The 27,413-nt window shown below is 32.5% G+C and overlaps 3 protein-coding genes across 5 annotated transcripts; 2 read left to right on the top strand and 1 right to left on the bottom strand.

Annotated features, from left to right (window-relative positions):
- Window positions 1-7,137: 7,137 nt before the first annotated feature.
- Window positions 7,138-12,711, top strand: LOC107427407 (probable protein phosphatase 2C 60). 2 transcript variants are annotated; one of them, XR_003057248.3, is made up of 6 exons: window positions 7,138-7,589; window positions 8,127-8,572; window positions 9,089-9,456; window positions 10,747-10,983; window positions 11,063-11,219; window positions 12,138-12,277. XR_003057248.3 is itself a non-coding variant. In XM_016037793.4 (5 exons), exons 2-5 carry the CDS (start codon window positions 8,254-8,256, stop codon window positions 12,405-12,407), a joined length of 1,194 nt encoding a protein of 397 aa, XP_015893279.2. In that variant the 5' UTR covers window positions 7,142-7,589; window positions 8,127-8,253; the 3' UTR covers window positions 12,408-12,711. The 2 variants fall into 2 exon arrangements, 1 of the variants encoding a protein (XP_015893279.2); XM_016037793.4 differs by lacking the exon at window positions 11,063-11,219 and having other exon boundaries at window positions 7,142-7,589; window positions 12,138-12,711.
- A 3,751-nt stretch (window positions 12,712-16,462) lies between these two features.
- LOC107427385 (protein ALTERED PHOSPHATE STARVATION RESPONSE 1) lies at window positions 16,463-21,683 on the top strand. Of its 2 annotated transcripts, XM_048480099.2 has the most exons (5): window positions 16,463-18,275; window positions 19,031-19,099; window positions 19,304-19,527; window positions 20,187-20,410; window positions 20,499-21,683. In XM_048480099.2, exons 1-5 carry the CDS (start codon window positions 17,312-17,314, stop codon window positions 21,328-21,330), a joined length of 2,313 nt encoding a protein of 770 aa, XP_048336056.2. In that variant the 5' UTR covers window positions 16,463-17,311; the 3' UTR covers window positions 21,331-21,683. The 2 variants fall into 2 exon arrangements, with proteins under 2 accessions (XP_048336056.2, XP_015893254.3); XM_016037768.4 differs by lacking the exon at window positions 19,031-19,099 and having other exon boundaries at window positions 16,464-18,275.
- A 1,182-nt stretch (window positions 21,684-22,865) lies between these two features.
- Window positions 22,866-26,180, bottom strand: LOC107427380 (protein CHAPERONE-LIKE PROTEIN OF POR1, chloroplastic). Its single transcript, XM_016037759.4, has 3 exons — window positions 25,738-26,180; window positions 24,112-24,472; window positions 22,866-23,250 (listed from the first exon to the last, which is right to left on the bottom strand). The coding sequence occupies exons 1-3, from the start codon at window positions 26,092-26,094 to the stop codon at window positions 23,075-23,077; spliced, it is 894 nt and encodes a 297-aa protein (XP_015893245.2). The 5' UTR covers window positions 26,095-26,180; the 3' UTR covers window positions 22,866-23,074.
- Between the last annotated feature and the right edge of the window lie 1,233 nt (window positions 26,181-27,413).

Below are 27,413 nucleotides of genomic sequence, written 5' to 3'. Positions count from 1 at the left end.
CTGGGCAAGAAAGTCAAGATTCAGAATTAATGGTGTGGCTAGGCTATAAATTAAAGCAAATATTAATAATAATCCTTCAAAAAGAGTAGCCCATATGATCATAAGTTTGCTTTATTCTCTCAATTAGCTTCTGTTCTCAGTCCTAATTTGCTGCATTACTAGTAAGCAATAATATTTGAATGAATATGTAATAAGATCCCTTGTGCTCTTAGTCAGCATACTAATGGTGCGTTTTTCTCCTAAAAAACATGTACCATTATTTTATATACATATTTATATATATATATATATATATATCAAGGGCAAATCTTATCGATGATACATCTCCTTGCAAAAGGGAATCTATTTTCAGTTTGAAAGCGTATACAACTGAAATTCTGCATTGCTTTTCTCCGATGTAAAGCATGGGTAAATCTTTACTTCTATAGTAATAATAATAATAATAATAATAATAATAATTTTTGTCAATGCCGTGTTTTGCTTAATGGGTAAGTTGATTAAGAAACATTCATCAATCTAATTATGGTAATTTGTAAGATTTTGATTTTTCCATTGAACTGTTCTTTAAAATTATGTAAACATTAACTGTTTACTTATTTTCCTAGCCACTAAAGGAAAAAAAAAACAAAAAAATTCTCTTAGCTTGTTGGCGTGCTTACTTGTAGTGGTCTTTTTTTTTTTTTTTTCAAGTGCATTGAATAGAAATTAATGATTTTTATATTTTTATTAGATTAAATTTAAAATAGTTAAGTATAATTCAGCATCATGAACGGGAATAGTTGAGACAACAAATTTATTTTCATTTTCTAACCCAGCCAGATTGTGGCCAAAAATAAAAAATAAAAAACTAGAAAAAGGTAATTCAAGTGTCTAGTCCAGCATGAGTAAAATGTGGAAGGTAGCACATCTACATCCATATAATACAATACATTTTTTCTTTTTCTAAAAGGAGAATTAAGATGTGACATTTTCTGGTTAACGTAATTTTCTGTTAATATGTGTTTGGAAAAAAAAAAAAAAAAAATGGAGGTTTGAAATGGACCCAATAGTTCCACCCACTTGAGAACCAAACATTATATAGTTGGAGATATCCATCATGCTATCTTATCCTGTTTTTATTCTTTCACAATTACAGATATTATATTGTATACATATATAGTGCTATTGGCCAACGTTAGCAAGCACTACTTCATATTGCAAATATTTTTTCTATAATAAAGAGAGGTAGACTTTCCGAATGAATAAACTCTATTAACTTGGACTAAATATTAGAAAAAGTGGAATGTGTTTTTGCTTTTTTTTAAGAAGTTCATGAATGGCCAAAAATAAAAACCTAAGCAAAAAGCCAAAGATATATCCATAAATTAAGCTCTTCAATACAGTTCTTGTACATGGTAATGTGTTGAGTTTGGTGGGAGTTGCTATGTAAGCAGCTTGTTTGGAGGGATGCATAAAGTTGAAATCAGTCCTTTCAGTTTTAGATACCTTTTCTTAATATCTAAGTTGTTTCTTTGTTCTTTTTTGGTAATTTATATTATTATATAAATGAATCAATAAAATTGTAAACAAATCAATCAAAATAATTTTATATGCTTGCTCAGTCTAGGTTGAGTATTTAGTTTGGTTTGAGTCTAAGCTCAAAGTGATTTTTTTTTCTTTTTAATTTTAACTTTTATAACTAAAATTATATTTATTTATTTAATATTGGAGGTGGAAAATTCAAAGTTGGAATCATTGTCTCAACCAATGGACTTTCACTGTCGAACAAACTAATTAATTGAAGTTTTATTTTGAAACAAAATTCATGATAAATATAATAATTTTGGTAATATATGAAATTGATATTTTATATGTGAACTTCTTCTTCTTCTTCTTCTTACTATTATTATTATTGTTGATGTTGTTGTCGTATTTGGTTCGAAATCTATCTCTTTTTTAAACAAAAGAAAACTAATTATCTCTATTTTTATTCCATATTTCTTTTGTATTAATATACTGATTAATTTTATAATTTTTTTGAGAGAAATTAATTTTCAATAAATAATTTTTCATAAAATAGTTTACGTAAATCATTTTAAATTGTTAACATTTAATAACATGAAAAAATTAATACGTGATTGAAAAGTAATTAATATTATGATCATTGTGTTTTACAAATAATGTAGAATGTTCATAAACAAATTATTGTTTAATTAATCCAATTTTCAAAACATTTGAGAATACCAGTTATTATGTACTTTTAAGTGACCGACCATTTATTTTCTTCAACATTAAAAAATCAGTTTAATATAATATGTTGTTTGTGTTTATAGGTTTGATCTAGGGATGCAATTACTGAAAGTATACTCCAAACTAAAATAAATAAAAATTTGTTCTATTCTAGTTCCCTATGCAGAAAAAATTGCAGGATATAAAAAATCTATTTCTCAAAAAAAAAAAAAAAAAAAAGTTAAGAAAGAGAGGAAGCTGGTCGACTGGCTAATGACATTTTCTGTTTTTGAAATTACAGTATATGAAAATCTGTGTCTGAACCCAAAAAAAAAAAAAAAAAACAAAAAAAAAACAAAAAAAAAAAACAAAAAAACAAAAAGTTTACAGAAAGAGAGGAAGATGATCGACTAGTTAAATGACATTTTCTGTTTTTGGTTTTCTATATATATATATATATATATTTTTTTTTTTTTTTTGTGAGATAAAATATGTATGAATAATAAATGACTAGTATGATATGAATTTATAATGGAAAGAGAAAAAAATCAAAATGAGCCTCATTTTATAAACAATATGAAATAGTTTTTACTTTTCCTTTTAGTTTCATTTTTTTTTTCTTTAAGCTTGTAGCTAAATAATAAATCTAACTATCATTTAAAACATATGTCAAAAGTATCCAACTTAGGTAATTTTTTTAAGAAAAATTTGAAAATAGGAAATCAAAATCATAAAGGTTGCAGGGATAAGCTAAGTAATTGCAAAATTTGGAATGCAACATGTATAATCCATTTATCACAAATAACTATTAGGATTTGATTTAAATTCAGTTTGACTCCCTAATGTCAAAAATTCCCATCTCTCGTATTAATTTCTTTGGCATCCCTCAAATTAATATTATCCACACTAAAGTGCTAATTATAATGCTCAAAATCTGAAATATTAAATTATAATTAGCAATTTGGTACAAAAAGTTCAAGAGATAGAGATAAACCTTAAGTTAATAACTTATTCGTTCTTATAGAATTCAATCCTTGATTATTCAGAATATATATAATTGATATCCACATTTACCCAAATATATATGTATATATAATTGATATGCACAATTAGGCTTGCTAGCTAATTTTCATGGCAAGCAAGGGTAAAATCTGTCCAAGCATTGGAGCCAAAATGGGGTCCAAGAAAGATAACCATGTATCATCCTACAAGATGAAGCAGATTGTCACTAATTTTGAAAGTTCGAGATTTGTACGACTTTTGAACGAGTAAACAGTAAGTTGTGTCTCCATTTTTTCTAAAATAATTTATATATATGTATATATATATATATATATATATATATATATATATATATATATGGGTGTAAATAGTTGAGCCTGAGTGTTAGGATTATCAAAGTTGTTCGCATAATTTCAAGGTGATTAAGTTTAGTTCAAATTCATAAAATTTTCAAATTATTTTTTAAGATTATTAATTCGGTTTACTTTTAAAAAAGTTAAAATTAAACTCAACTTAACTTGTTATAAGATGAAAGTCTAACTATTTTAATTTATGAAATTTGTTTTCATCATTGAACAATTAGTATATTGCATTTAATTTAAAATTTTTTATAAAATTAAATATAAAAATAATATTTATGTATCATAAATTTTCTATATATTTAAATTAATAATAAAATATTTTTATACATAGAAAAAAATATAATTTCAAACTATTCACAAGTTTTTTTAAAATCGATTAGTATATTATTGTTTAAAATTAACTCATTTTTCATATGAGCCGAGTTCAAAAAAATTTAAACCAATCTTTAGTTGATCTTACAATTGGAGTTTCATTAAAGCCCTATATATATATATATATATATATATATATGTATGTATATAAATTGGCTTTGAAGATTTGATTGTGATTTTTTATAAAGAAACACAACATTCAAATCATGAATACTACAAGGTCATTGTCTCAACAAATTATAGGCTTCAATTTCATAACCATTAGGTCCACATCCGTATCCACGAAAAATATATATGTTTCATAAATCTAATCCAGATTCCAATCATATTTACCATCAATTGGTATCAGAAAATCACATTCAGATATCTTAATGTTGACAAAAGAAGATATCATAATTATAGACTTCTGATTTTGCTAAGATTTGATTTTTTTTATTCATCAAAGAAGAGATTGTTATCGGGAAATATGTTTTCATCACGTTTTAAAATTGTAATTTTGTATTTTGCAGAGAAAAAATATATATAATTTTTTTAGTACATAATTTAATAAACTCTTAGTCGCTCATTTTTTAATTACATTTTCAAACTTTACTGCAAATGTAACAAACGAATACAAGTATGCAAAAGCATTATAATTGTTAGATTCACTTGATTGGATAGAGTCTCATTTAATTTTTTAAAAGCAAACCCAATACCATAAAGAAAATTTTTAGTTTAAGATTTTTATGCTCTTTAGATGAATTGAGTTGTAGTGTGTTATTAAAATTTGATCAATAATTTAATTTAAATTTTTTTCCTTTTAAAATAATCTAAATGATAATAATAAAAAATATGATATATAACCATTAGATGGATATGATAAAAATCTATATATTATAATAGATGTTTACTATTAAAAGTAAAAAAAAAAAAAAAAAAAAAAAAAAAAGATTTACATATCCAACTCCAACCCTTTTCCAACTTTGCCAACGAAATATTTTACCATGTGAAAACAGCAAAAATTCCAAGAGTGATATCTCTGTGTTTCTTTTAGTTTCATAAGAATTCATATCACTATCAATTATGTGTTTCAGTTTTGGTCTATTATGATACATAACGTGTTATTCCTGTATTGGTACTTGTTCTTCTTTCATATTTTCACAGAAATGAATCATTATTCTTAAAAATTCAAACAAGATTAAAAAAAAAGAAATGAATAAGAAAAATAAATTTCGCTTATTAAAAAGTAAAACATGGTGGCCGGGACAAAAGAAATGACCAAACACCAAGAAGAAGCAATCCACTTAAAAAGTCTGTAATGACCCATGATTCAGATTCCTCTTCTTAAACTGCTAAACTGTCTCTTTGACCTTTCAATCCAATTATTACCCCTCACTCGCATTGTTGCATTCTTGGCACATCATTTTGAATATTTGAGTCCACCTTGCTAGATTGATAATTTGACCCGGTAGGGTTGAAAAATACCATTTTGATTTTGTCACCGTTTGTAATGTAAGGCATCCATGTAATAACCAGTTAGGTCTCATTGCTTGTATAATGGGCATTTATAGACGTAAATGTAATCCTATTATAAGTCGATATAAAATTTTGATTTTGTTACCATTTGTGGTGTAATGCATCCATGTAACCAATTAAGTCACATTACTTGTATAGTAATCATTTATAATTGGAAACGTAAACCGACAAATGGATACAAAATTTTATAAACAAATAAGATTAGTGAAAAATTAAATTGCAAATTATCAAGTCATAAATGACTAACAGTAATAAATAGTATTTTAAAATTTTTTCAATTTTGAATCAAACCAATTAATTAGAAATGGGTCAAATTTTTTTTTTTTTTTTTGGGGGACTTTTTGACTTTTTTGAAGGCTTTTTTATTAGATACCAAAGATTGGCCCATTCCGTTATTCAGCCTTCATCTTCTTAGGTGACACGGCATCTCCAAGCTACTCCCTTCAAAATAAGCCACGTGTCAGAACTTAGTAAGCCAATCAATTTCTTGGTCCTTACGGTAAATTAGAGAAACAGGTCTGACAGAGAAACACAGAGATGAAAGTCTTTTTAACTGGTTTAGTTTCTAGCTCTGTCTTTGTCTTGGCATTAATTTTTTTTTTTTTCATATAAGTCAAAGAAATTTTGTCTTAAATTTTCTAAGATAGCGTTGAAATTGGACAATTAACCCATCCCAATATTTAAATGAAAATAATCAAATTGAGTCCTATGAGAACCTGTCAAAAAAAAATGTTATGCCATTAAAAAAATAATAAAAAAATGAAATTTCCATTAAGAACAACTATGTTACATCAACAAGCAAATCATTACAAGTTATTTATACTAGATGACAAACATATATTGATAAATATTATTTATTTTGGGTATAGGTACTTTTACTTTTTTTAGAAGTTGGAAAGGAAAATTTTAATACCAAACGTGTTGAATTTGGAAGTAATTTACTGATCATGGTGATTAGCAATGAGACTATTTTTAAATTATATTTGAAATCATTGATATTCCATCATATATTTATTTGTTGACTATTAACCTTCTATCATATATAGATTATTTTAACAATCCAATATTTATTTGTTGACTATTAACCTTCTATCATATATAGATTATTTTAACAATCCAATTAGAAAGTTAATTTTTTTTCTTTTTGGACATTTGATAAATTAAGGGAGAAAAGATGTTTTTCAGCTTCAAAATTCGATGGAATCCATAAGCAAGATTTATGATTATTGTCATATAAATTTGCTAGCTTAGTTTTTTCATTTATACAATAAATAAAAAAATAGTTGAATTTAAAAATATGTTAATTCTACAATACTTTGTAACATAGAAAATTTTGTTAATTTTTATTTATTTTTTTGGGTTAAAAAAATATGATATATTTTTGGGAAGGAAAATTAAGAGTCGGACTCAGACAGCAAAACAATCGGTTAAAGAGGTCAGCGAAAGTGGGATGCTAATATAGAGAGCCTAATACAGGACCCCTCATTCTCAGTTTTTTTCTTTCACGCACTGGAAAACCACCTGTTACACGTGTAGTCACGTGAACTCCATTTCATGAAACGCCCACAATATTACCGTACACATTATCATTGTCCCATTTTTACCTCATTGACTCTCATTCTCTCTCTATCTCTCTCTTTTTTTTTCTTTTTCTTCAAGCCATTGTGGTGTGGAGCCCAGAGCTGGACCTCTGCTTTGCTGGCTTCAAGCTCGCCCTTGTTGGTCTTTTATGGGGCTTGTCTGCTAAGAGAGTAGGAGAGAGAGAAAAAGAGAGAGATGGAGAAACATACACAAAGTTTTTATTTTTATTTTTATTTTTCTCGGTTGGCCCAATCTTTCAAATAAGCTCTTCCTTTTTGAATACACACATTCATTTTGTGTACTTCTTCAACAATCTCATCATCTTTCATACCACCACTAAGAGAGAGAGAGAGAGAGAGAGTCTCTATAAAGAAAACCATCCAATACCACAACCCACTTCTTGTTTTTCCCTCTTGTTTCCATGGATCCGCAGATCTAATGATTTTCAGATATCTACATGAACTTTGTTTCCCTTTTCCTAGATCCTAATCTTCCTTGTACGTCAACTGCTTATCATAGTTGCCTTCAAGTGACAGTCAAAATTTATCGGTAAGCTTTACTTTTTCTTTCATTTTTTTTAGCATTTGGTTGATAAATTGTTTTGGGAAAGAAAAAAAAGAAGTGTTGAATTTGCTATGGATTTTTGGGGATATTTAACTTCGGGTGGGTTGTTTTATTATTCAATGTGAACTTATAAGGTACACCTTCTGGATTTCGAAATGGCTGACCAAACACTTGGTATGAAGGGGGGGAAAAAAAAGGTGGCTCTGACCACTTTTTTTCAAACCTTCCCTTTTCTGTTTTTTCTTTAGATTTTTCTTCACTAGCGGCTGCTTATGGTCGTGGGTTTTCTGTTTTAAAAGGAAATAAAGATGGGGCATTCAGAGTCTTAAGGTCATATTGTCCTTTGTTTTTGTGCAATCCCCTAAAAGAAACAAACTTCAAAGCGGCTTCTTTGTCATTTTTCTTTTGATCTATTGTGGTTTTGTTATCCAAATTCAAGGAAACAAGGAAAAAAAAGAAGAAGTTCAACTTGTATATTTATTAACTTTATATGTTTTTGGCTTTTATGTTGTTTTGTATTAGTTTATAATTATTGAGCTGAGAAGTGGGGCAGAATAGAATTGGCAATCAGGATTTTCTGGGGTTAGAGGTGTTTCAGTGTGCTTATTACATGTGGAGATTTGGGAGCGTTGTTTGGATGAGATGAGGGATGTTATCAGAGTTGATGAACTACTTGAGGGCCTGTTTTCGGCCGAGGTCGAATCGATATGTTCATACGGGTTCAGATGCTGGAGGTCGCCAAGATGGGCTTTTATGGTACAAAGATTCAGGGCAGCATTTTAATGGTGAATTCTCAATGGCTGTAGTCCAGGCTAACAATTTACTCGAGGATCAGAGCCAGATTGAGTCTGGCAATTTGAGCTTGCATGAGTCTGGTCCATGTGGTACTTTTGTTGGTGTTTATGATGGACATGGTGGGCCGGAGACTTCAAGATTTATCAATGATCACCTCTTTCAGCATCTCAAGAGTAAGTGGTTTTTTTAAACTTTATGAGTGGATTTTTATGCTTCAGGAATCTTTTCAACAACCTTGTTGGCTTCAATTGTTATGGTTTCAAATTCTTATTACTCTTGATTGATTGTTGAGAAAGTTGCAGGGGAAAAAAAGGTTTATGAGAGAGATTGGCTATTTGGTGATGGGGATATGATAATGTAGCCGGCCTCTACTGGCTGGGACCTTTCCAAGTTATAAAAGAGAGAATTTTTATCCATTTGAGTCTTAATTTTAAAAAAATGAAAGATTTTTACCCCAATAAGCCAAATAGTTATCTTTTAGATTGGTGGATTTTACTTTCTTGGATTTTTCATATCAATAAACTTCAGTTACTTTGAGTTTCCATTTTTCTTTTTTTTCCCCCACCGTTTCTTGACAGTTAGTTGTAGCTTGGAAGTTTGGAACATAAATTTTATGGTTGAATAGCAGCTTCTATGATCCATATTAAAGACCTTGTTGTGAAATTTTCTTTTTTGAATGAAATCTGCAGGGTTTACTTCAGAGCAGCAGTCTATGTCTGCAGATGTAATACGGAAGGCATTTCAAGCAACAGAAGAGGGTTTTCTCTCTGTTGTCACCAGACAATGGCCTATGAAACCACAGATTGCAGCAGTTGGATCTTGCTGCCTTGTTGGTGTTGTTTGTGGTGGATTCCTTTACATTGCTAACCTTGGTGATTCCCGAGCTGTTTTGGGGAGAGCTGTAAAGGCAACAGGGGAGGTTCTTGCCATTCAGTTGTCATCAGAGCATAATGCATGTATAGAGTCCGTGAGGCAGGAACTGCATTCTCTGCATCCTGATGATTCAAATATTGTAGTTTTGAAGCATAACGTATGGCGTGTGAAGGGCCTTATACAGGTTATCATTTTACTGCATAAGTATTTGATAGATAGTAGTATTGCTTGTAGGAATACACGTATTATGGCATCTTTTGCCATTCTACTTCCATCTACTTTTGTTTGATAATATTATCTCTTTTTTGTGATTAACACTGCAAATGTATTTTAGAAATTCGCTATACCAGTAGCTTGGTTTAAAGTTTGCTTAGTTTAAAATTTAAACAACCATATCCCTAAAGAAAGACTCATGTAAATATTCTCATATTCTTAATAGCCTCAGTGTTGGCTTGACCTAGTTGGATCCACAACCTATTAGCTTAAGTTTTGGGGTTTTTTAGTAACTTAAAATGGTATAGAATTAGACCTTTCTTCATTTATTGTAATTTGTTGTTCAAATTACAAACTTGCATATGGGATTCTCTTACCATATTCTTATTTGTCTTTCATTAAACATGAAAGAATATACCTATTAACCAATCAAGCCACATCTGAAAATTTTTAACGTTGAAGGTTGTTTCATGTTGAATGAAAGATCAACAAGAATATTAGAGCAAATATGAAGATGAAATACATTAGAGAAATCATGTGTTTTATTTTATTTAATTTTTTTAAAATTTTTGGGGTTTAATGACAAATGATGCTTACCATAAGCATTTGAAGCTTACTATAAGAAGCTCACAATAGTAAAACTCTATATACATATAGGGTAAATTGGTAAAAGATCAAGGACCTCAATTTGGGTAGAAGGGTGTGAGCATTAAAAAAAAAGTGAGGATGAGAAGTACACACACTAACAATATATTATATGTATACATTATGAAGTTGTAGTTACATGACTTAAACTTCAAAGTTTAGGGTTGTGTTTTGGCCATTGAATGCAACACACTTGTCTCCTTCAGCGAGCAGGTGAAAAGTATGCATCAAGGCCTTTATCATTCTTGTCCTGGTAAATGCCAGCAACAATTAATGCTCAAATGTGTACCTTCTGTCCTCTGTAATGGGAAATTTCAAACAACCCCTCTGCATTTTGCACAGAAAGAATGCAGTGCATCTTTTACTTTACAATGACCACGTGTTTCACATTTAAAATGGTTAAGCTGTATAACAGCATTGAATGAAGTCGAACAAGGTTAAACAATTATTTTATCTACTTTTATTTATGTTTTTGTATTTTGCTCTTATTCTCTCTCTCTCTCTCTCTCTCTCTCTCTCTCTCTCATGATGAGACAGATTAAACTGTATGATGATTGACCTGCCACATTTTCTGTTTGATTCATTTCTCTAATCATCTGAACTTTTCAACTTGCAGGTTTCTAGATCCATTGGTGATGTGTATTTGAAAAAGGCTGAGTTCAACAGAGAGCCTCTTTATGTTAAATTTCGTCTTCGTGAACCTTTCACAAGACCAATATTGAGCTCTGAACCATCAATCTCAGTCCACCAATTGCAGCCACATGATCAGTTTGTAATATTTGCGTCTGATGGGCTCTGGGAACACCTCAGCAACCAGGAAGCTGTTGATTTAGTTAAAAACCATCCACGTAGTGTAAGCTTCAAACCTGAGCACTTGATAACTGCTACTTTGATTTAATACTGAGTATTTTGAAATATTTGCTAATTTTCAGTAAGAAGGCTATTACCAACGGATTATACCAATATTTGCTCTGCTTCACTAGCACCTGAAGTTCAGATAATTCATATTGCTACTATGGTTAATTATCCTGAGATCATTGGACATCCTTATCCCTTATGAGTTTGGCAATAGTACCTGGAAGAACCATGGTCTGTATGAGATGATTAGTATGATTGTGATCTGACGTTGTTACCAGCAATCTAACCATTGTCTGTGCATCAACTGAAGTATTTGATGCTGAGCACTGTTAGACAGTGTTTTCAGTTTGATTGCTTCATTCAGATCATTTATCTTTCCATGGCCTACTTATCCTTCTAATATTAATAAATCATCTTTTAGGCCTAGAAGAAACTCAAATCTATTCTAATCTTAATTCTGCTTTAACATATTTCAGTGAATGTAAAGTGTTACCTGTATAAGAATAAGTTGTCTGGTAAATGAAGGATTCTAGATGATGGCCTCATGGATAGAATACGATCTCATAGAATCTTGCTAACATCATAATTGAGTGCTTAAATGCTGGTCGACCTCTTACCAGTCAAGCTCTGGCCTCTAGGCCCTCATTGTTTTGATCTTGGATGGTAATTGCTGCATAAGCATTTGAAAACATCTCCAATTTCAGTGATAGTTTAGCAGATAAAACAATTTGTTTTAAGTGCCATGCAGAAGGGTTGCTAGTGTTGTATCATTTTGGTGTAGAAAACAAATTTATTCTTGGTTAGTTTGGCTCTGACTATTCAGATGTGCATTTGAGTTGCTTAGGTGAATTTTCTCTGGTATGCCTTTTAGACTTGATGAAGCAAAAACCTAAACATTTAAACCATTACATCACTGAAATTTCTTTGTTTTGAGCTCTGTTTGGTACCAGCTTTGTGTAGGAAGTAGAGTGGGGAGATGTTTTGGTTGGGGAATATATATCTGTTCACTAGCATTCATATGCTTGTGTTCTTGATTAATGGATTTTCCATCAAGCATTCCTGTAATTCATAAGAGAAGTCCGATTCATGTTAGGAAGCTCTTACCCTCAACAGGAGAAAAGAATTAACTTATGTTAACCGTCATTTCAGGGAAGTGCAAGGAGACTTGTGAAAGCTGCTCTCCAAGAAGCAGCCAAAAAGAGGGAAATGAGGTATTCAGACTTGAAGAAGATCGACCGTGGGGTCCGGCGCCATTTCCATGACGACATCACTGTGATTGTTGTGTTTCTTGATTCAAATCTTGTAAGCAGGGCTAGTTCTGTCAAGTGCCCTAATCTATCTGTGAGAGGGGGTGGAATCAACCTGCCTCCTAACAGTCTGGCTCCTTGTGCCACGCCAACAGAAGCTGGCAATCCCTGATTAGGCTGTACCTCATGTTCTGTCTGTTGTATTATTCTCTGTGTGAATAGCAGGTAGCTTCAAAAGAGATAAAAGAGGATCAGGCCTTCAATTCTTTATTGTATACTGTAACTTTTAACTGGAGATTAATACCGTTTAGCCTCTATGCCAAAGAACTTGAAAAGAGAACTTTAAGGTGACAGTAATAGTAGTTATTTCGTTGGCACGGTTCTTACCCTTTGTTTTCCTTTTTGTTTTTTCTGTTGGCATTTTTTTGGTTTTGTAAATTTTACAACGCAGCAAATTAAGTTTTTGCTTCCATTTCCATGCTTGTTGCTCTCTCTTCCTCTCTTTCTCTCTCTCTCTCTCTCTCTCTCTCTCTCTCTCTCTCTATGTATGATAAGCTGGTTGAAGTTTCAGTGTAAGATTAGCTTGTAGCAGATTCGTGCGGCAGTAACAGAGAATTGGTCAAGGGAGCAATTCTTTGTCTGTGGAAACAGGCATCGAAGTAGGCAGTGATCAGGTAATAATCATGTATCTTCTCATCTAGTGGACATTCTTTCACCCAATGCAGTTCAATTCTCCCTGTTATATTTTATTCAGTTTGGTCATTCAGTTGTCATTCGCATTCCTTTGCAAGTGACATCAAGCTACTATGTTGTATGTATGGCAGTGTTGTTTTTTATCAAAAGTTGCCCAAAGTTTTTGACTGATTATTTATAAATAAGTAGATGCCATGCTTTGAACCCTTTGTGCTTTTTTTGAGTAGAATGTCATTATTGTATGTTTTCTTCCAATAAAAAGTGGTCTTCTTTTGTATACAACTAACTTGTATTGGAAATGGACAGAGAAATAGTTCTCTTGGAAAACTCTAAATTGGTTTTGTTGCAAGAAGAAATTAATATTTTATTATAAAGGAAACTAAAGACGTTGACATCAAATGAACATGACGGTAAGGAATAACCCAGTATTGATGTTTTTGCTTGATGATCACAAGATCATAGCAAAGCTCTACTTGTTTGACGTGGCTTCTGAAATTTTATTATTGGCTTTTGAAATTCTAAAGTGACTCTCTATAGTTTGGACAATTTTTTGGAAATGGCTTTTGAAATTCTAAAGTAACTCTCGAGGGTTTGGATAATTTTCTGGAAAAGTTAAAGACCAAAGCCAATGAAACTTGCTTTTTGATGTTCTTTTAAAAAAAGGCAGAATAAAAAATGATCTCATACAGAATTTAAGGCTGCATTTGGAGATTAAATGAAAGGATCCAACTAACCCCATAAACCAAGAGATAAACTGCTTATTTCACTGGCATTCGGCTTCTCTTTGTAAGAATGGATATTATGATGAATTTACTGCAGAAGTTTCAAAGGAAGTGTCTGGTTGATTATGAAAATAGTATTATAATTTATAGAGTTTTATATATAATTTTTTTTTAAATTGTATTAAAAAGCTAAGTATTTGTTTATAAATAAAAAAATTGTATTAAATACATTGAATTTCCACATAAATTAAAAAAAAAAAAAGATTTTTACAAGACAGAGCATTTATAATTATAAAGTGACATATATACAAAAAATAGTATATTCATACTTTCTACCATCAGGCACGTGGGAAAGAAAGTGATTATAATAGTGGTACTTTGCTACATTGTGTCTGGATTAAGAGACTGAACACATGGTTACAGTATGGTGATGAAGTCTTTTTTATCAAGAATTTGGTTCAAGTTGGATCCTTTTAACACTAAGAAAGGAATCTGTTCTACATTATTCTTCTTGTTCTTCTTTTGTATTTCCATTTTGCATGATAAAAGCATAGAAAGATTATTTTCAAACGGTCAATTGGCTTAATCTCAAATCGACTTGCTCGTGCTTGACTTTTATGTTTTAATCTTTTCACTATTTCCTTAGGTTTTTAGAGAGTTTACAACATTCAAATATCAAACAAAGTATTCAAAAATTTCTAACCCAAATACAATATGTTTTCTTATAATAGAGCACTTTTGCATTAAGAATAGGTCATCAATGGATTTTCAACCAAAAAAAAAAAAAGATAATCAATAGATTTTTCTCTACATTTCACAGGAAAACCATATACTCTTATTTTGGCAGAAACCTATTATCCAAAAAATATTCAATGGTATTTTGCTTTATTGGCCCATATTCAAAATGAATATGGAAAAGAGAGGAAGTAGAGAGTTACGAGACAAGACTAAGACTAATCTATTTTACTCTTTGTTTGTCAGGCTCTGTCAGGGCATATTCCCACTAAAGCGCTAACCCAAAGGCAAAACCTCTTTGTTTTAGTTAATCTTTGTTTCACTTAATTCCCATTTTTTTAATAGTACGTTTTATAACTATATATATATATAAATAGCGAGGCACAACTCCCAATTGGTCTTTTTAAGACTCAGGCTTAAATTAACAAAACTTCACAACAATGAACTGTGAGGCTCAAACCCATATATTAATTTTGATTAGTCTTTTTTCTTTAAAGAGAGACCTTCATTTTCATTCTTCTTCTTCTTTTTTTTTTTTTTTGGTGAGTACTTTCATTTTCAATCTTGTTTTTTCCATTTTCATTCATTTTTCAACAAATTATTGCTCATAAATAAAGGAAACACTGTGTATCAGGATGTAAAAAGGTGGAAAGTCCTCTTTGGCTTTTACCCAAAAAAAAAAAAAAAAAAAAAGGAGAAAGGACAGAGGACACTATTTATTTATTGTTTGGTAAATAAAAAAGGATGAAAAAAATAGAAGTAGGTGTATTTTGCAATCTCAAACAGTGAACTCACTCGTATTGGTTGGGCAGTATGCATATGTCCAGTTTCTAGTTAATGGTATCACATGGCACACTATTCTTACTATACAAGCACACTAAATATATTGTTTCACCAAAAAAAAAAAAAAAAGAAAAAAAAAAAGCAGACTATATATATTCTTTATAAACTGTAGAAGCACAATCAATGTTAGTAATTTTCCAGACCTATTTATCTGCAATGCCCCTTTTTGTGTTTTCATTCTTTGAAAGTAATCTACTACTGTGATTGGCATAAATGGTCGGTCTCCAGACAAACTTTGAATTTCTTCCTATATCTTCGGGAGTCTTTCTCAACCATCTTCTCCCATTGCCTTTTGGGTTGTTTTCCTTCCTTATATTATTTGAGAAGTCAAATTCTATGAACATGTTGATAAATAGGAAACAAAAATCCCTTTTTTTCACTTCCAAATCCAAAAAGAGGAGATTAGCTTCTAATTCAATCTCCTTTATACATAACTTTGCTCCAAAAGCAAGACACCTCATATGAATATATCTGATTCAGGGCCTATTTCTGTTCAACTTTTTACTTTTAACTTCAATTTGTTTTAAAACAATATCCAAATACTTTTATTTTTTAAAAGAAAAAAAAAGGTTATTATTATTATTATTATTATTTTATGTTAAAAATCAGAATGACATTCATCACTCAAACTCTGATTATTTATTAAACTGTCATTGTTTTAGTATTGAAAACATGAGAGGTTGGGTATTAATGACGTGATCATAAACAACACAGATTCTGGAAAACTGAAAAACACTCATTACTGAATGGTACACCATCACCAACAGCTTCATAAATGGACTATTAAATAGAACCTTCTCTTTTTTACATGTCATGCCCTTTAAGTCCAAATCCTTGCAAAATCTAATGCCGTTGCCAAATATGTTCACTTCCACTTTCATGCACATCATCATCATCATCTATGGTAAAGACCAAAAGATATTGACTGATTTCTTGGTTTTCTTAAACAAAAAAGTCTTAACAAAGAAAAACCCAATTAAACACAATTATAGTCTCATTATTAGGAGTTGTTTTTGTAACAAATTGGTATTACAAAAAAATAAAATAAAAAGTGAAAATGAAGAGGAAGGCCACAAAGGAAAGGACAAAAAAACCCCTTGCAGCTGTGAGTTGTGCGACTTGTGACCACCCTTTGAAGTTTGACTCCTCTTTTTGCTCACTAGTCTGCTCCTTGTCGTCACCTAAAATCTCTGCCAACTTTGGCACAATTGTTTTTTATTTTCGTTTTTCATGGAGGGAAGGAGAGGAGGGAAAACAGAAAAGACAAAAAAAAAGAAAAAAAAAAAAGAATGGCTTTCCATTGATATACGCCACCTCATTGAGTACAGATTGCCAGAAACAAGAACACTCTTTTCTCTCTCTTTCTCGAGCCCCTACCGTAACCTTCTTACCCACCAATGGTTTCGACCTGGCCTTTATTCTGTCATCTCTCTCTCTCTCTCTCTCTCCAAATGCACTACTAGTTTAGTTTTTAGTCTTTTTTTTTGGGTAAAACTTAGTCTGTAATGGAACATTAGGATATAAAGTCTGCACTAGAACCTCTACTTAGTGTCCTGTTTTAGCAGAAAATAGGTTCTCTTTCTTGTGTTTTTCAATTTTTTTTTTTAAGCTGAAAGTCGTCTTTTTGAAGTTAGAATAGTGGAATACTCTTCAGCTACAGCATATAATCTTTAAACTCTCTCTCTCTCTCTCTCTCTCTCTCTCTCTCTCTCTCTCTGAGCAACGATTCCACTAACGGATGAAACGGTTTTCAGCTCTCCAGAGAAGAAGCTACTTTTTCTCCGGTAGAAATTCCAGCTTTTTATTTTTTATTTTTTTTATTTACCAAAAGATGACATGGGTTTGCTCTAGAGCTTCTCCAAAAGCAACATTTTCTACACTATTTCTCTAAAAACCCCAGTTCAAACAAACAAAAACACCATATTTGGACAAAGCCCCACCTCCTTTTTTGTTTTATCACAAAAGAAGAATACACAGATTCCTCCAAAATACCACCTTTCTTGCTTATATTATTCCCCATTTTCTAAAAGCAGCCTTCAAAAGAAAAAAGAAAAAAAAAACTCCAACTTTAGAAGGAGAAGAGATGGGTTGTGTAGCTTCTAAGCTAGAGGAAGAAGAAGAAGTAGTATCAATCTGCAGAGAGAGGAAAAGGCAGCTAAAGTTAGCAGTTGAAAGAAGATATGCTCTTGCAGAGGCACATTGGAGGTATTATCAAGCTCTATATGCAGTAGCTGCATCAATAAAGCTCTTTGTTGCTCGCCATTCTTCGCCTCCTTCACCTTTCCTCATCACTTTCCCTCCACCTTGCCCTCCTTCTCCACCGTCCACTGGAACTATAATAAACAACCCCATGTTCCTCCAGCAAAGACCCTCTGAGTCTACCCACGAAGCCATTCAATGTGGTTCTTGTGCTGCTTCAGCCTCTTCTTCAGATTCCTCTGAGGAAGAGGAGGAAGAGAGAGAAGAAGAAGAAGAAGAAGAAGAACGACAACAACAACAACAACAACAACATCAACTACTACAACAACGACAAACAGTGGAGAGAGATGAGCAAGGCTGTGGGTATTTTTATATGCAAATGCCAGTTATGCCACCCCCTTTAATGTCTTCACCACAAAGAGATTTTGGGTGGGATTTCTTTAACCCATTTGACAATGTGAGACCTGAGGTTATCAGCGGCTATCGCCGGAGCTCCGACGATGATTTGAGGGTGGTGAGGGAAGAGGAAGGGATTCCTGAGCTAGAAGAGGAAGGAGACAGAGAAGAGCATGAAGAGAAGGTTGTTATGGTTGAAGAAAAATGTGAGAAGAAAGAGCATGAAAATAATGGAGGTGAAGTGGTTAAGGTAGAAGCTGATAATGTGAACAACCTGGTAGAGCACAAGGGGCTCACGGTGATTGATACACCAGAGGAAGGGAGGGAACTTTTGGAAGCTTTGAGGGATATTGAGGACCTTTTTTACAGAGCTTATAATTCTGGAAAGGATGTTTCCAGGATGTTAGAGGCTAATATGATGCAGATGCAGTCTGGTCTGGAGGGAATAAAAGGTGAGTTTTGATTTTCTTTCCTTCATTTTACCTGAAGATTTTTTTAATCTTTTATGCCCTTTTGTTTATTTTTAGCTTGCATGAGTTCTCTTTTATCAGTTGAAGCACAATTTCTAAGCTGATCTGCAATGGGTGTGATGAAGCTATTAGGTGGGATTTTCAATTTATTTTCCCCCTTTTTTTGTCTCAATGCGGTAACCTTTGCATGCTGCTTATTTGATTAGTGATCCAATGCCGGGTCAATCTGGTTTTTGAAGAACCTTGCATGTTTTTTTCCTATGTTGCTTATCCATGGTCTTGGTTTTAGTTCCTGTGTGGATTTACACAGCTTCATCAGAATTTACTCTCTGGATTTTCTTTGACAAGGTAGTTTAATTTTTGTAGCTTATTTTCCCTTTTTTTTTTTTTTTAAACCTTTTGGTAGAATCTAAGCATGGGGGTTTCCTGTGCAAAGTTGGCATTTTTTGTCGATTTTGCATAAATATTCTGCCCATGCTTTTTCACACTATCTGCATTCCTAGGCATGCTAAACAACATAATTTAAAAATCTATAGCGTTTGTACTTAATTTAAAGATTTTAGTGAAATGTTATTTTCTTTTTCCTCCAAACAAGTTCATCACATTATGCTTAATCATAGCTCAGAATTTGTATTTAGTTGCTTCACATCATATATAGAAAATATCAAAAGGTTTATCTGTCAACTTTCTTGAATAAATTTTACATTTTCATCTTGGTTTTTTATACTGAATACCAGATTCCAAAACTAAGTTAAGATTGGTGCATTGGGTAATTCGAGGAGGAGGCCCATTTCTTTCCTCAAAAGGTTGGAATAGTCTTTGTGAGCACGTTTCCCCTGCTTTTTGATGTGGGTCCAACATTCCCTTGTCCTGTAGCTTTTCTTTATGTAGGTCTAACATTCACTTATTGTATGGCAGAAACTGGGTCCATGTATTAACCACATTCTTTCATGCACTTTTATGTGTTGTCCATGTCTAAATCTGCATAAATCCATCCTGTTTTTTCACAGAGAACTCGACAAAACTCATCCAATCTTTAGCATGGCATCGCTCCATTTCATCTAAACCATCATCATGTAAGAGTCTCGTAGCATCAAGCTCAAAGAGTTGTTCAACGTGGAAAGAATTTACAAATGATCTTTTTGATGATTATGGAGGAATGGATTCAGGAAGCCACTCACTTACACTAGGAAGATTATATGTCTGGGAAAAGAAACTCTATGAAGAGGTTAAGGTAAAGTAGCATGGCTTTGAACTCTCTCTCCTATCACGATTAATAGGTCTGTGATGCTGTGGAAAAGAAAATTGGGAGCTACTAAAATGCAAATTTTGAAGATGCTTGTCTTGTGAATCATTGGGAACAATATGTCAGTTGACATATAAGGTTGCTTTGTTATGTTAAAAAAACAAGTGTGTATAAAGGATGACACCAATTTTGAGCCATGAAGTGAGATTTTTTTTTTTTTGGTATTGGGGTTGGAGTTTGGGAATTTGAACTTTGGACTGTGCAAGAGAAAACAGTGACTTTGCCCCTGAGTTATCCACATAGGAACGACGTTAAGTGAAATTATGCCAGATGGCTTGTTAAGAGTTGTGTTTTTTTTTTTCCTCCCCAAAAACCTACCCTTTCTGAAAATTGATTTATTCAAACACATTCTTTTACCATAGATAAAGAGAGTTCATACAACTACTTTCAAAGTTAATTAGTAACTAAACAAAACTTATATTTTGCTGTGATGGATTTAATGTAGTCAGAAATGAGATGTTCAGGCTATAAGGTTGATAAAGCCTATTGCTTCTTGTGACTTCTGAAAAGAAATTTTGTTTTTTGCTGCTTATGTTTGATTAGTTTCCAAATAATCCTTACTCATCATGCTGCTGCCTTGGGTTCAGGCTGGAGACAGTACACGGAAACTTTACGAGAAAAAATGTTCACGATTGAGAAGCCAAGATATCAGAGGAGATGATGCAAACGCCATGGACAAAACTAGGGCTGCAGTAAAAGACCTGTATGCCAGGATCTTGATCGCAATCCGTAGTGCTGAGTCAATCTCCAAGAGAATTCAGAAACTTCGAGATGAAGAACTGCAACCTCAAATTGTTGAACTGTTAAAAGGGTATGGAAGTCAACAGATAGAGCAGGCACACACTATTAAAGTTTCCTTATGGGTTTTCCTGATTTGATTTTCTTATTCTCTTGTGCAGGTTAACACGGACATGGAAGGTTATGTTGGAGTCACACGAAACCCAGACTAAGATTCTCTTTGAAGTAAAAACTTTCACCTGCCCCACATTTGGAAAATTCTGCAATGACTCTCACAGGCTTGCTACGCTTCAACTTCAGGCCGAGCTTCGTAATTGGCGTGCCTGCTTTATAGAGTATGTTGCAGCCCAAAAAGCTTATGTTGAAGCTCTTTATGGTTGGCTAACCAAGTTCATATTCCCTGAAGTTGAAATCTACTCTAGAGGCAAGGGTTCAGCTATTCCATACCATGCCAACGGTCCCCCATTGCTTGTGATTTGTCATGATTGGTTAGCTTCGATGGAGAAACTACCGGAAAATGCAGTATCCATTGCATTGAAAAGCTTTGCAAAGGATGTAAAAGCTCTGTGGGATCAGCAAGGAGAGGAACAGCAACAAAAAAGGAAAGTTGATTGTCTAGCAAAAGAACTTGAAAGAAGAATTCCGGCATTCCAGAAGACAGGGAGCCAGTTTCTCGAGTTGAAGCTTACGGATCATAAATCAGTGTCAGATGTGGAACATCAGAACGATTACTTGACGGAGAAGAAGGATCAGTTGGATATGTTCAGGACAAAGCTGGATGTAGAAAAGGAAAAACACCATAATTACATGCAAGAAACTCAAAGGATCACATTAGGTGGATTCCAAACTGGGTTTTATACAGTTTTTGAGTCGTTAGTAGAGTTCTCCAAGGCTTCTCAGAAAATGTACAATGACCTTGTGACTTACAGTGAGAGTGCTGGGAAAATATCATACATAGAGGGCACCAAGGTCGAACAAAATAGCGGCAGATGACAAAGTCACAAAATCTTTGGGGATTTGCGTTCATGGATTATCTGGTTGATTTGTATATATTGTGTCAAAGCAGCTCGCTGAGACACATATTTAAACTTTTAGAATGTTGTTGTGTATTAATGAATTGCTAATTGTTACCATGGATGATTATGGTTTTCTAAGATTGTAAGACCTGTAAATTTTCTGTTTTGTGGGGTTGGGAACAGTAGCATGGGATTTCCAGTTAAGTGGTAGGATATTTTATTTTTATTTAATTATTTCCTGGAACCAGGAAAATCTCAATTAAGTGCTTTAATCCTATTGAACCTTGACTTGTTCAAGATTAATGTTTGTAAATTGTACTTTGTGCTTGATGCCTAGAGAACTACCACCAATGCTTTTTTATTTTTAGTTTTTTAATTTTTAATTTCCCTGAAAGTGTCTGAAAAACAGTATTATTCCTGACCCAACAACAAAAAGAAATGATAATTGCTGTACTTTATGCAGAAAAGAAAAACACATCCCCTGTAAAGTAGGTATTTTATGGTCAAGGCTCAGGTACATGATTCGTCTCCTGCATATGCATTTTCCAAATTTGACTCAAACCCATCAAAAAAATTGAAGAGCATGCACGTGCATGGCGTGTATTAAAAAGTTAGATGGACACAAATTCTTCAAATATTAAGATATGGTAAATGCATAAAAAATTCTCCACCCTAAAACAATCTACTGCATCGAACTGGCTTGTTCCATAATCTGGGCAACAAAGTAAGTTTTCAACAACCATGACAACTTTAAAAAGCTCAGGATCTATTAAAATTGTCCCAAGTGGAGTGACAATGTCCCTTAGGGGACATTCCCAACTTTCAATGATCACTTGTTTTGATCCCAGCTCCTAGGTTTACGATGACCTGCAGTTAAAAAATCTCCCTCTGCTAGTTTTACATGTACCATAAAAAAATGAAAAAAAAAAAAAAAGCCTAGTGACAATGACAGATAAATTAGCACAAATGGAATAAGCCAAATCTCAGAGTTCATAAATGAAAGTATAAAACGAGAGTGCAAGAGAAAGATTGAATATTACAAGTTTAAATGAAAATAAAGTTTTTCGTTTAATTGCTTATAATTCTTAGATTCTTATTAAAATCTGAATAAGGGGAAAAGGTTGAACATTGCACCAGCACATCCATAGCCCTGGCTCTGTTGGCCAGGTTGAATATAAACAGGCATTTGGATAGCAGAGACCTTAGTGCATCACAGATTACAGCTTTAGAAGTTGGATTTATTTTATTTTATTTTATTTTTTGCTTTGGAAAAGGTTTTTATTTTATTTTTTAAAATTTAGTAGTTAGATTTATTTTATTTTAAATTTTTATTGTTTCAGTGCACATACCTTGAATTGAACCCATGTCTTGGCACTAGAATGAACAATACTAATGCCACTGGAGAAGTCAATGAAATTTTTGTACCTGCTATGTTTTATAATTTGAACTCTGAATCTAATTAAAAGAGGTCTTGCAAAAAAATAAAATAAAATACGGTATTGTGCTCACCACTTCAGCTTAATAGCTTACCAATGGTCTAAAATGTCATTAACTTCAAGCAAATTTTCAAAATAATGTAAGTTTCACTAACTTCTATTGTACTTTTGTACAATATGCACTGATACACATCCTAAGAAAAAAACAAAAGATTGGGCATGATCATGCAAATGAATAATTACAGATTTCAGTGGTAAACTTACAATTACAATCTTCTCTTAGCTCTACCTCAAACAAAGTGAAACCAAGAATTGAGAGAAAAGAACAAATTCGCTCACTACGGCAGCAGGGGAATGTAGACCAAGAAAAGGAACAATGTCCACCTGTAACCAGTTCTCCACCGCTGACCCCACAACTGCACCAGCAACAAGCCCTCCAACGGTTATTATGGTAGCCTTGCCTGCAAATATATACAGAAAATCAGTTTCGATTCTTTTTATGTAACACTAAAGTTATTGTTTTTATTGGTTACTTAAAGCATAGTCTAAGAGCCAAAAACCATATACTCCCAAAAAAATAAAAAATAATTGAAATAATAATTGTTCTCACAACGTTTAGAAAGTAAATAAAATAAAATGAATACTTAATAGTTTGACCATGTAACCGTACTCGAGAGCAATAGAAATCTGAACTTCATTTTTCTTTTTCTTTTTTTTTTTTTTTCATTAGCATTCACACACCACCCATTATATAATGATGTTCCTTGCACAGAAAACCATTTTCACTCACTTCTGCTTTGTCAAAAGCAGTTTGAGCTAACTGAGAAATATAAGCTCATAGAATCAACTCCCAGACTTTTTACATTCCTAGATAATTGCCAATTATTAATTCCACAAACATCTGAATGTCAGATTCTTTCCCCAAAGCTAGAAATTTTGTTCAATAACTGGAGAAAGAACCGCAATTTTAGCTTTACTAATAAATCCAGCACATAAAATCTAAACACTTCAAAATCTATATTGCTATAATAACATCTGAGATTAAAAATGTTCCTAGACTTATACAGTGTTCAAAACATATAATGCTATGATATTATGTCCTTTACCATCAGCTAGTATTGCTTTTCTCAATTAAGATACAATCAACTATAAATTATCTGGCTTCAACAATTGGGAAAACCACATGTGTGACTACTTTTTAAAGTCAGCATGATGAGCTTTTAAATCTGACTTTCACAAGAATGCCAAGTTCTTCATAACAAAATCCCTTTATATCCTAGCAAGCAACATAAAGAAAAATCATCACACAAAAGAATCCATACCTAACTTAACATTCCTTTTGGTCATGAAGTACAAGGAAGCTCCAAAGCTACCAGCCAATATCAGTCCAGGAACATCAGCCCCAGCATATGGCACAGCAGACGTTGTGCTAGTTCCATTGGCATAAGTTAAAACCATCAAAGCTCCATAAACACCGGCTTGTATGCCCAAATCACCCCTTGATGGTGTTTCAACTGAAATAGGTGGATTCTTCATGGTAGCCTGCAGCCAACGAGGCATTGATCCCATCCCTGGAGAATTTACAGGCTTAACATCAGCATATCGAATGCTACTATTTACAACCCTCCCGGCACGCCTCTGTGTCAAGCTCCGCATAAGTAACATGTCATATGCAGCCTCAACCTAATCACATTTAACAGAAATCTGTAAGGAAATAAAATTTAACAGTTCCTAAAATAGAAATGAAAAATCACAGTTTCCTCAGGCTTAAAAAGTAGCATAACTATTCTGATCTGTGAAAAGCAAAAATTCAACATTGATCATCAGTGCATAAAAACAAGCCATTCAATGGGATGGGTTAATAAAGACATTAAACAAATCCCACCATCCATCATTCAAGGTTAAATCAACCACATAACAGGATTCATTTGAATTACAAGGTTCGGAAATCACATAAATGAAAATAAAGTGCTCCTTCTCAGACTCACTTTCTTTGACTTCCCACTTCTTCTTCTTCTTCTTCTTTTTTTTTTTTTTTTTTTTTTTTTTTTTTTCAAAGTCATTGATGCACTCTTTCCTCTTTGGAGGTTTGGACTTTGGAGCCACATCTTTTCAACTCTTGCCCATTGTGTTAATTTTATCTTTCATTTAACACTTCCTAATAAACTATCCCTTAACAAGTTTCAATTATTTATCACTCTCCACGTAAACACCTTTTTCTCTTTCTTTACCCTCCATATAATTAGATGTACAATATTGTTCATTTTTAGTGAAATTTATTAAGCATCAAGCCAGATACTTAATAAAACACCCACCAAGAGAAGTGCTCAGGCAAAATGCAAATTGCAAAGAAACTTTAATATAAACATGGAAAACGAAAAACTCGACCTTTGAAAACTCCCATTCGCATTCTTTTGTTTCTTTTTTTTTTTTCTTGGGCAAAAAGGAAAAAAAATTAATTAATAAATTAAGTACGTCACGTTAATTATAGCTAATAGCACAAAACACAATTTAAAATTTGCTAATTTAGATATATAGTGCAAGCTTTACACTTTGCACTTACATGTGGCATAGAATAAGCATAATGAAGTTCGGAACTTTAGTGGCTAAAAACCAAACGTTATTCAGTAAAGCTCACAATCTCCAAATTTGGAAAGAAAAGCCACAAAAAACTACTTGAATTCTTGTACAACCACAAATTAGGAAGTTAAAATCAAAGACCTCCAAAGCACCCATTAAAAATTCTTCAACAAAATTCCCAATTCACGAAAAACCCACGTGAAAAGAAAACCCAAAAAAGATTAAAAAAATGATAATAACAAATAAAAAAAAATTAAAAAAAAGCTGCAAGAAATATACAAAAAACAGCAATGAAATCAATATGAGACATCCAAAAACATTGAAATTGGAACTAATCCAGTGCGGACGAGTAAGAATGTGAACCGAACCTGTGCAATCGTATCCTTGTCATCTTTACAAGTGGCGAGGATCGAGTTCTTAGCTCGAAGTATGTCTTCGAACGAAGCACCTTCGGAGACTCCAAGGAGCTTAAGTGCGTTCTCAACGGACATCTCATACGGCGCCGACGAGTCGTCGGCTCTGGAGCCTGCTCGGACAACCACCATGGTCTTGTTGTTGTTAGCTAACGTGCGCCACCGCGACGGAATGATTAAGCCTCGCCAGGGCTCGATTTTCTCACTGAGTTTGCGGATATGAGCTGGCGGTCCAAGTCTCCGAACCGGTGGTTGGGGAAAAGGCGAACCGGCGGCGATACGGTTCGGCCGGACGGCGAGAGTGGCTGACATTTTCGGATTCAAATAAAAAAAAAAAAAACGTGAGGCTGGTTTCTGTGGACAAAGCTTTGTTGCGTGGCTTTATACAACTTTTTCTTAACGGTTAAATTAAAAGCCCTGAGATGAAAGATTTTGTTCACAGACTCTTTCATGCTGTTTCTGTGGAGTACGTCTTCCTGATTTTTGGTAACCGTACGATTAGGTGAAGTCGAAAGTATCAGATCTAATTTCATCCATTTGATCTGAATACTCCAAATTTGTATCATCCAGATCCATGCCAAACTAATCATAAATAAATAATGGAGAAAAAATTTAAAAAAGAAAAAAGAAAAAAAGAAAGTGATTTGAGAGTGATCCCATAAAATGATACCTAAAAATAAATAAATAAATAAAATTATATTTTTATGATAATTTATTAAAAATTATACAACTTTTTTATGTTAAAAGGAATTTTGTATGCTTTTCTTACATCACTTTCAAGACCTACACTAGAATAAAAATATCTACATATAGGACAAATGGTTCCTATTGCTTTTTTCCATTTAACTTCTGGATTTTATATACAATAATTCATCTTAATCATTCATTCAGTCAAAATAAGGAAGTTTTAAGAAGTTATAGGTGAAAAGGAATCATATGCAAATTTGAAAGGGAAAACAAAAAAAACTTGAAGAAATTATTAAGTTATCTATATATATAAATAAAGTGTATTTTTTTATTATAAAAAAATACATATTTGTAAAAAAAAAAAAAATCATATTCGGATGAATTAAAACGTTCTTTTAGAGTAATAATACAAAGAAAAAAAAAATCTTTAGGATTACATAAATTAATTAATATGGTGTCAAGTGAAAATAAAATATTATAAAATATAAATGGTTTTTTTTTTTTTTTTTTTGGGGGGGCGGGGGGAAATGATAAATAGTCTATTTGATAATATATATATATATATACACATGTATATAAGAGTGTAGACTTTTTTTTTTTTTTTGACAAATTTGTTTTTTGAATCAACAAAAGTGTAGACTTTTAAAAAAAAAAAATTACTGAAACAAAAGTGTAGCTTGAATTCAAACATTTTAAAAAATACGGCATTGAATGCCATCCATTGCCTCCCTATATTTGCAAAAACTAATAAGAAAGCAAAGACTTCCAAGTTCTACATAGCCAAGAGGAAAACTTATTATTTTTTTATATATTTTTTTGACTAAATAAGAAGAACAAATATTGTTAGCAAATGTTGTAAGTGCTCCTTGATGTAGGACAACAAATTAATAGTCAAACTCCAAGAAATTATTTTGGATTACTTTACATGTTTTATATGTGCCTTA

The sequence above is a fragment of the Ziziphus jujuba genome, chromosome 9, assembly GCF_031755915.1.
Source record: "Ziziphus jujuba cultivar Dongzao chromosome 9, ASM3175591v1".
Taxonomy (NCBI): domain Eukaryota; kingdom Viridiplantae; phylum Streptophyta; class Magnoliopsida; order Rosales; family Rhamnaceae; genus Ziziphus; species Ziziphus jujuba.
Note: the sequence above shows the minus strand (reverse complement) of the source record. Positions and strands in the feature narration are given on the sequence as shown.

Coding starts and splice junctions, on each gene's coding strand:
- LOC107427380 (XM_016037759.4), bottom strand. CDS start 26,094: ATGTCAGCCACTCTCGCCGTCCGGCCGAACCGTATCGCCGCCGGTTCG. Junction 24,473..25,737: donor ACAAGGATACGATTGCACAG/GTTCGGTTCACA, acceptor AAATGTGATTAG/GTTGAGGCTGCATATGACAT. Junction 23,251..24,111: donor CAAAAGGAATGTTAAGTTAG/GTATGGATTCTT, acceptor ATATATTTGCAG/GCAAGGCTACCATAATAACC.
- LOC107427407 (XM_016037793.4), top strand. CDS start 8,254: ATGTTATCAGAGTTGATGAACTACTTGAGGGCCTGTTTTCGGCCGAGG. Junction 9,457..10,746: donor GTGTGAAGGGCCTTATACAG/GTTATCATTTTA, acceptor TTCAACTTGCAG/GTTTCTAGATCCATTGGTGA. Junction 10,984..12,137: donor TTAAAAACCATCCACGTAGT/GTAAGCTTCAAA, acceptor CCGTCATTTCAG/GGAAGTGCAAGGAGACTTGT.
- LOC107427385 (XM_048480099.2), top strand. CDS start 17,312: ATGGGTTGTGTAGCTTCTAAGCTAGAGGAAGAAGAAGAAGTAGTATCA. Junction 19,100..19,303: donor CCCATTTCTTTCCTCAAAAG/GTTGGAATAGTC, acceptor GTTTTTTCACAG/AGAACTCGACAAAACTCATC. Junction 19,528..20,186: donor AACTCTATGAAGAGGTTAAG/GTAAAGTAGCAT, acceptor CCTTGGGTTCAG/GCTGGAGACAGTACACGGAA.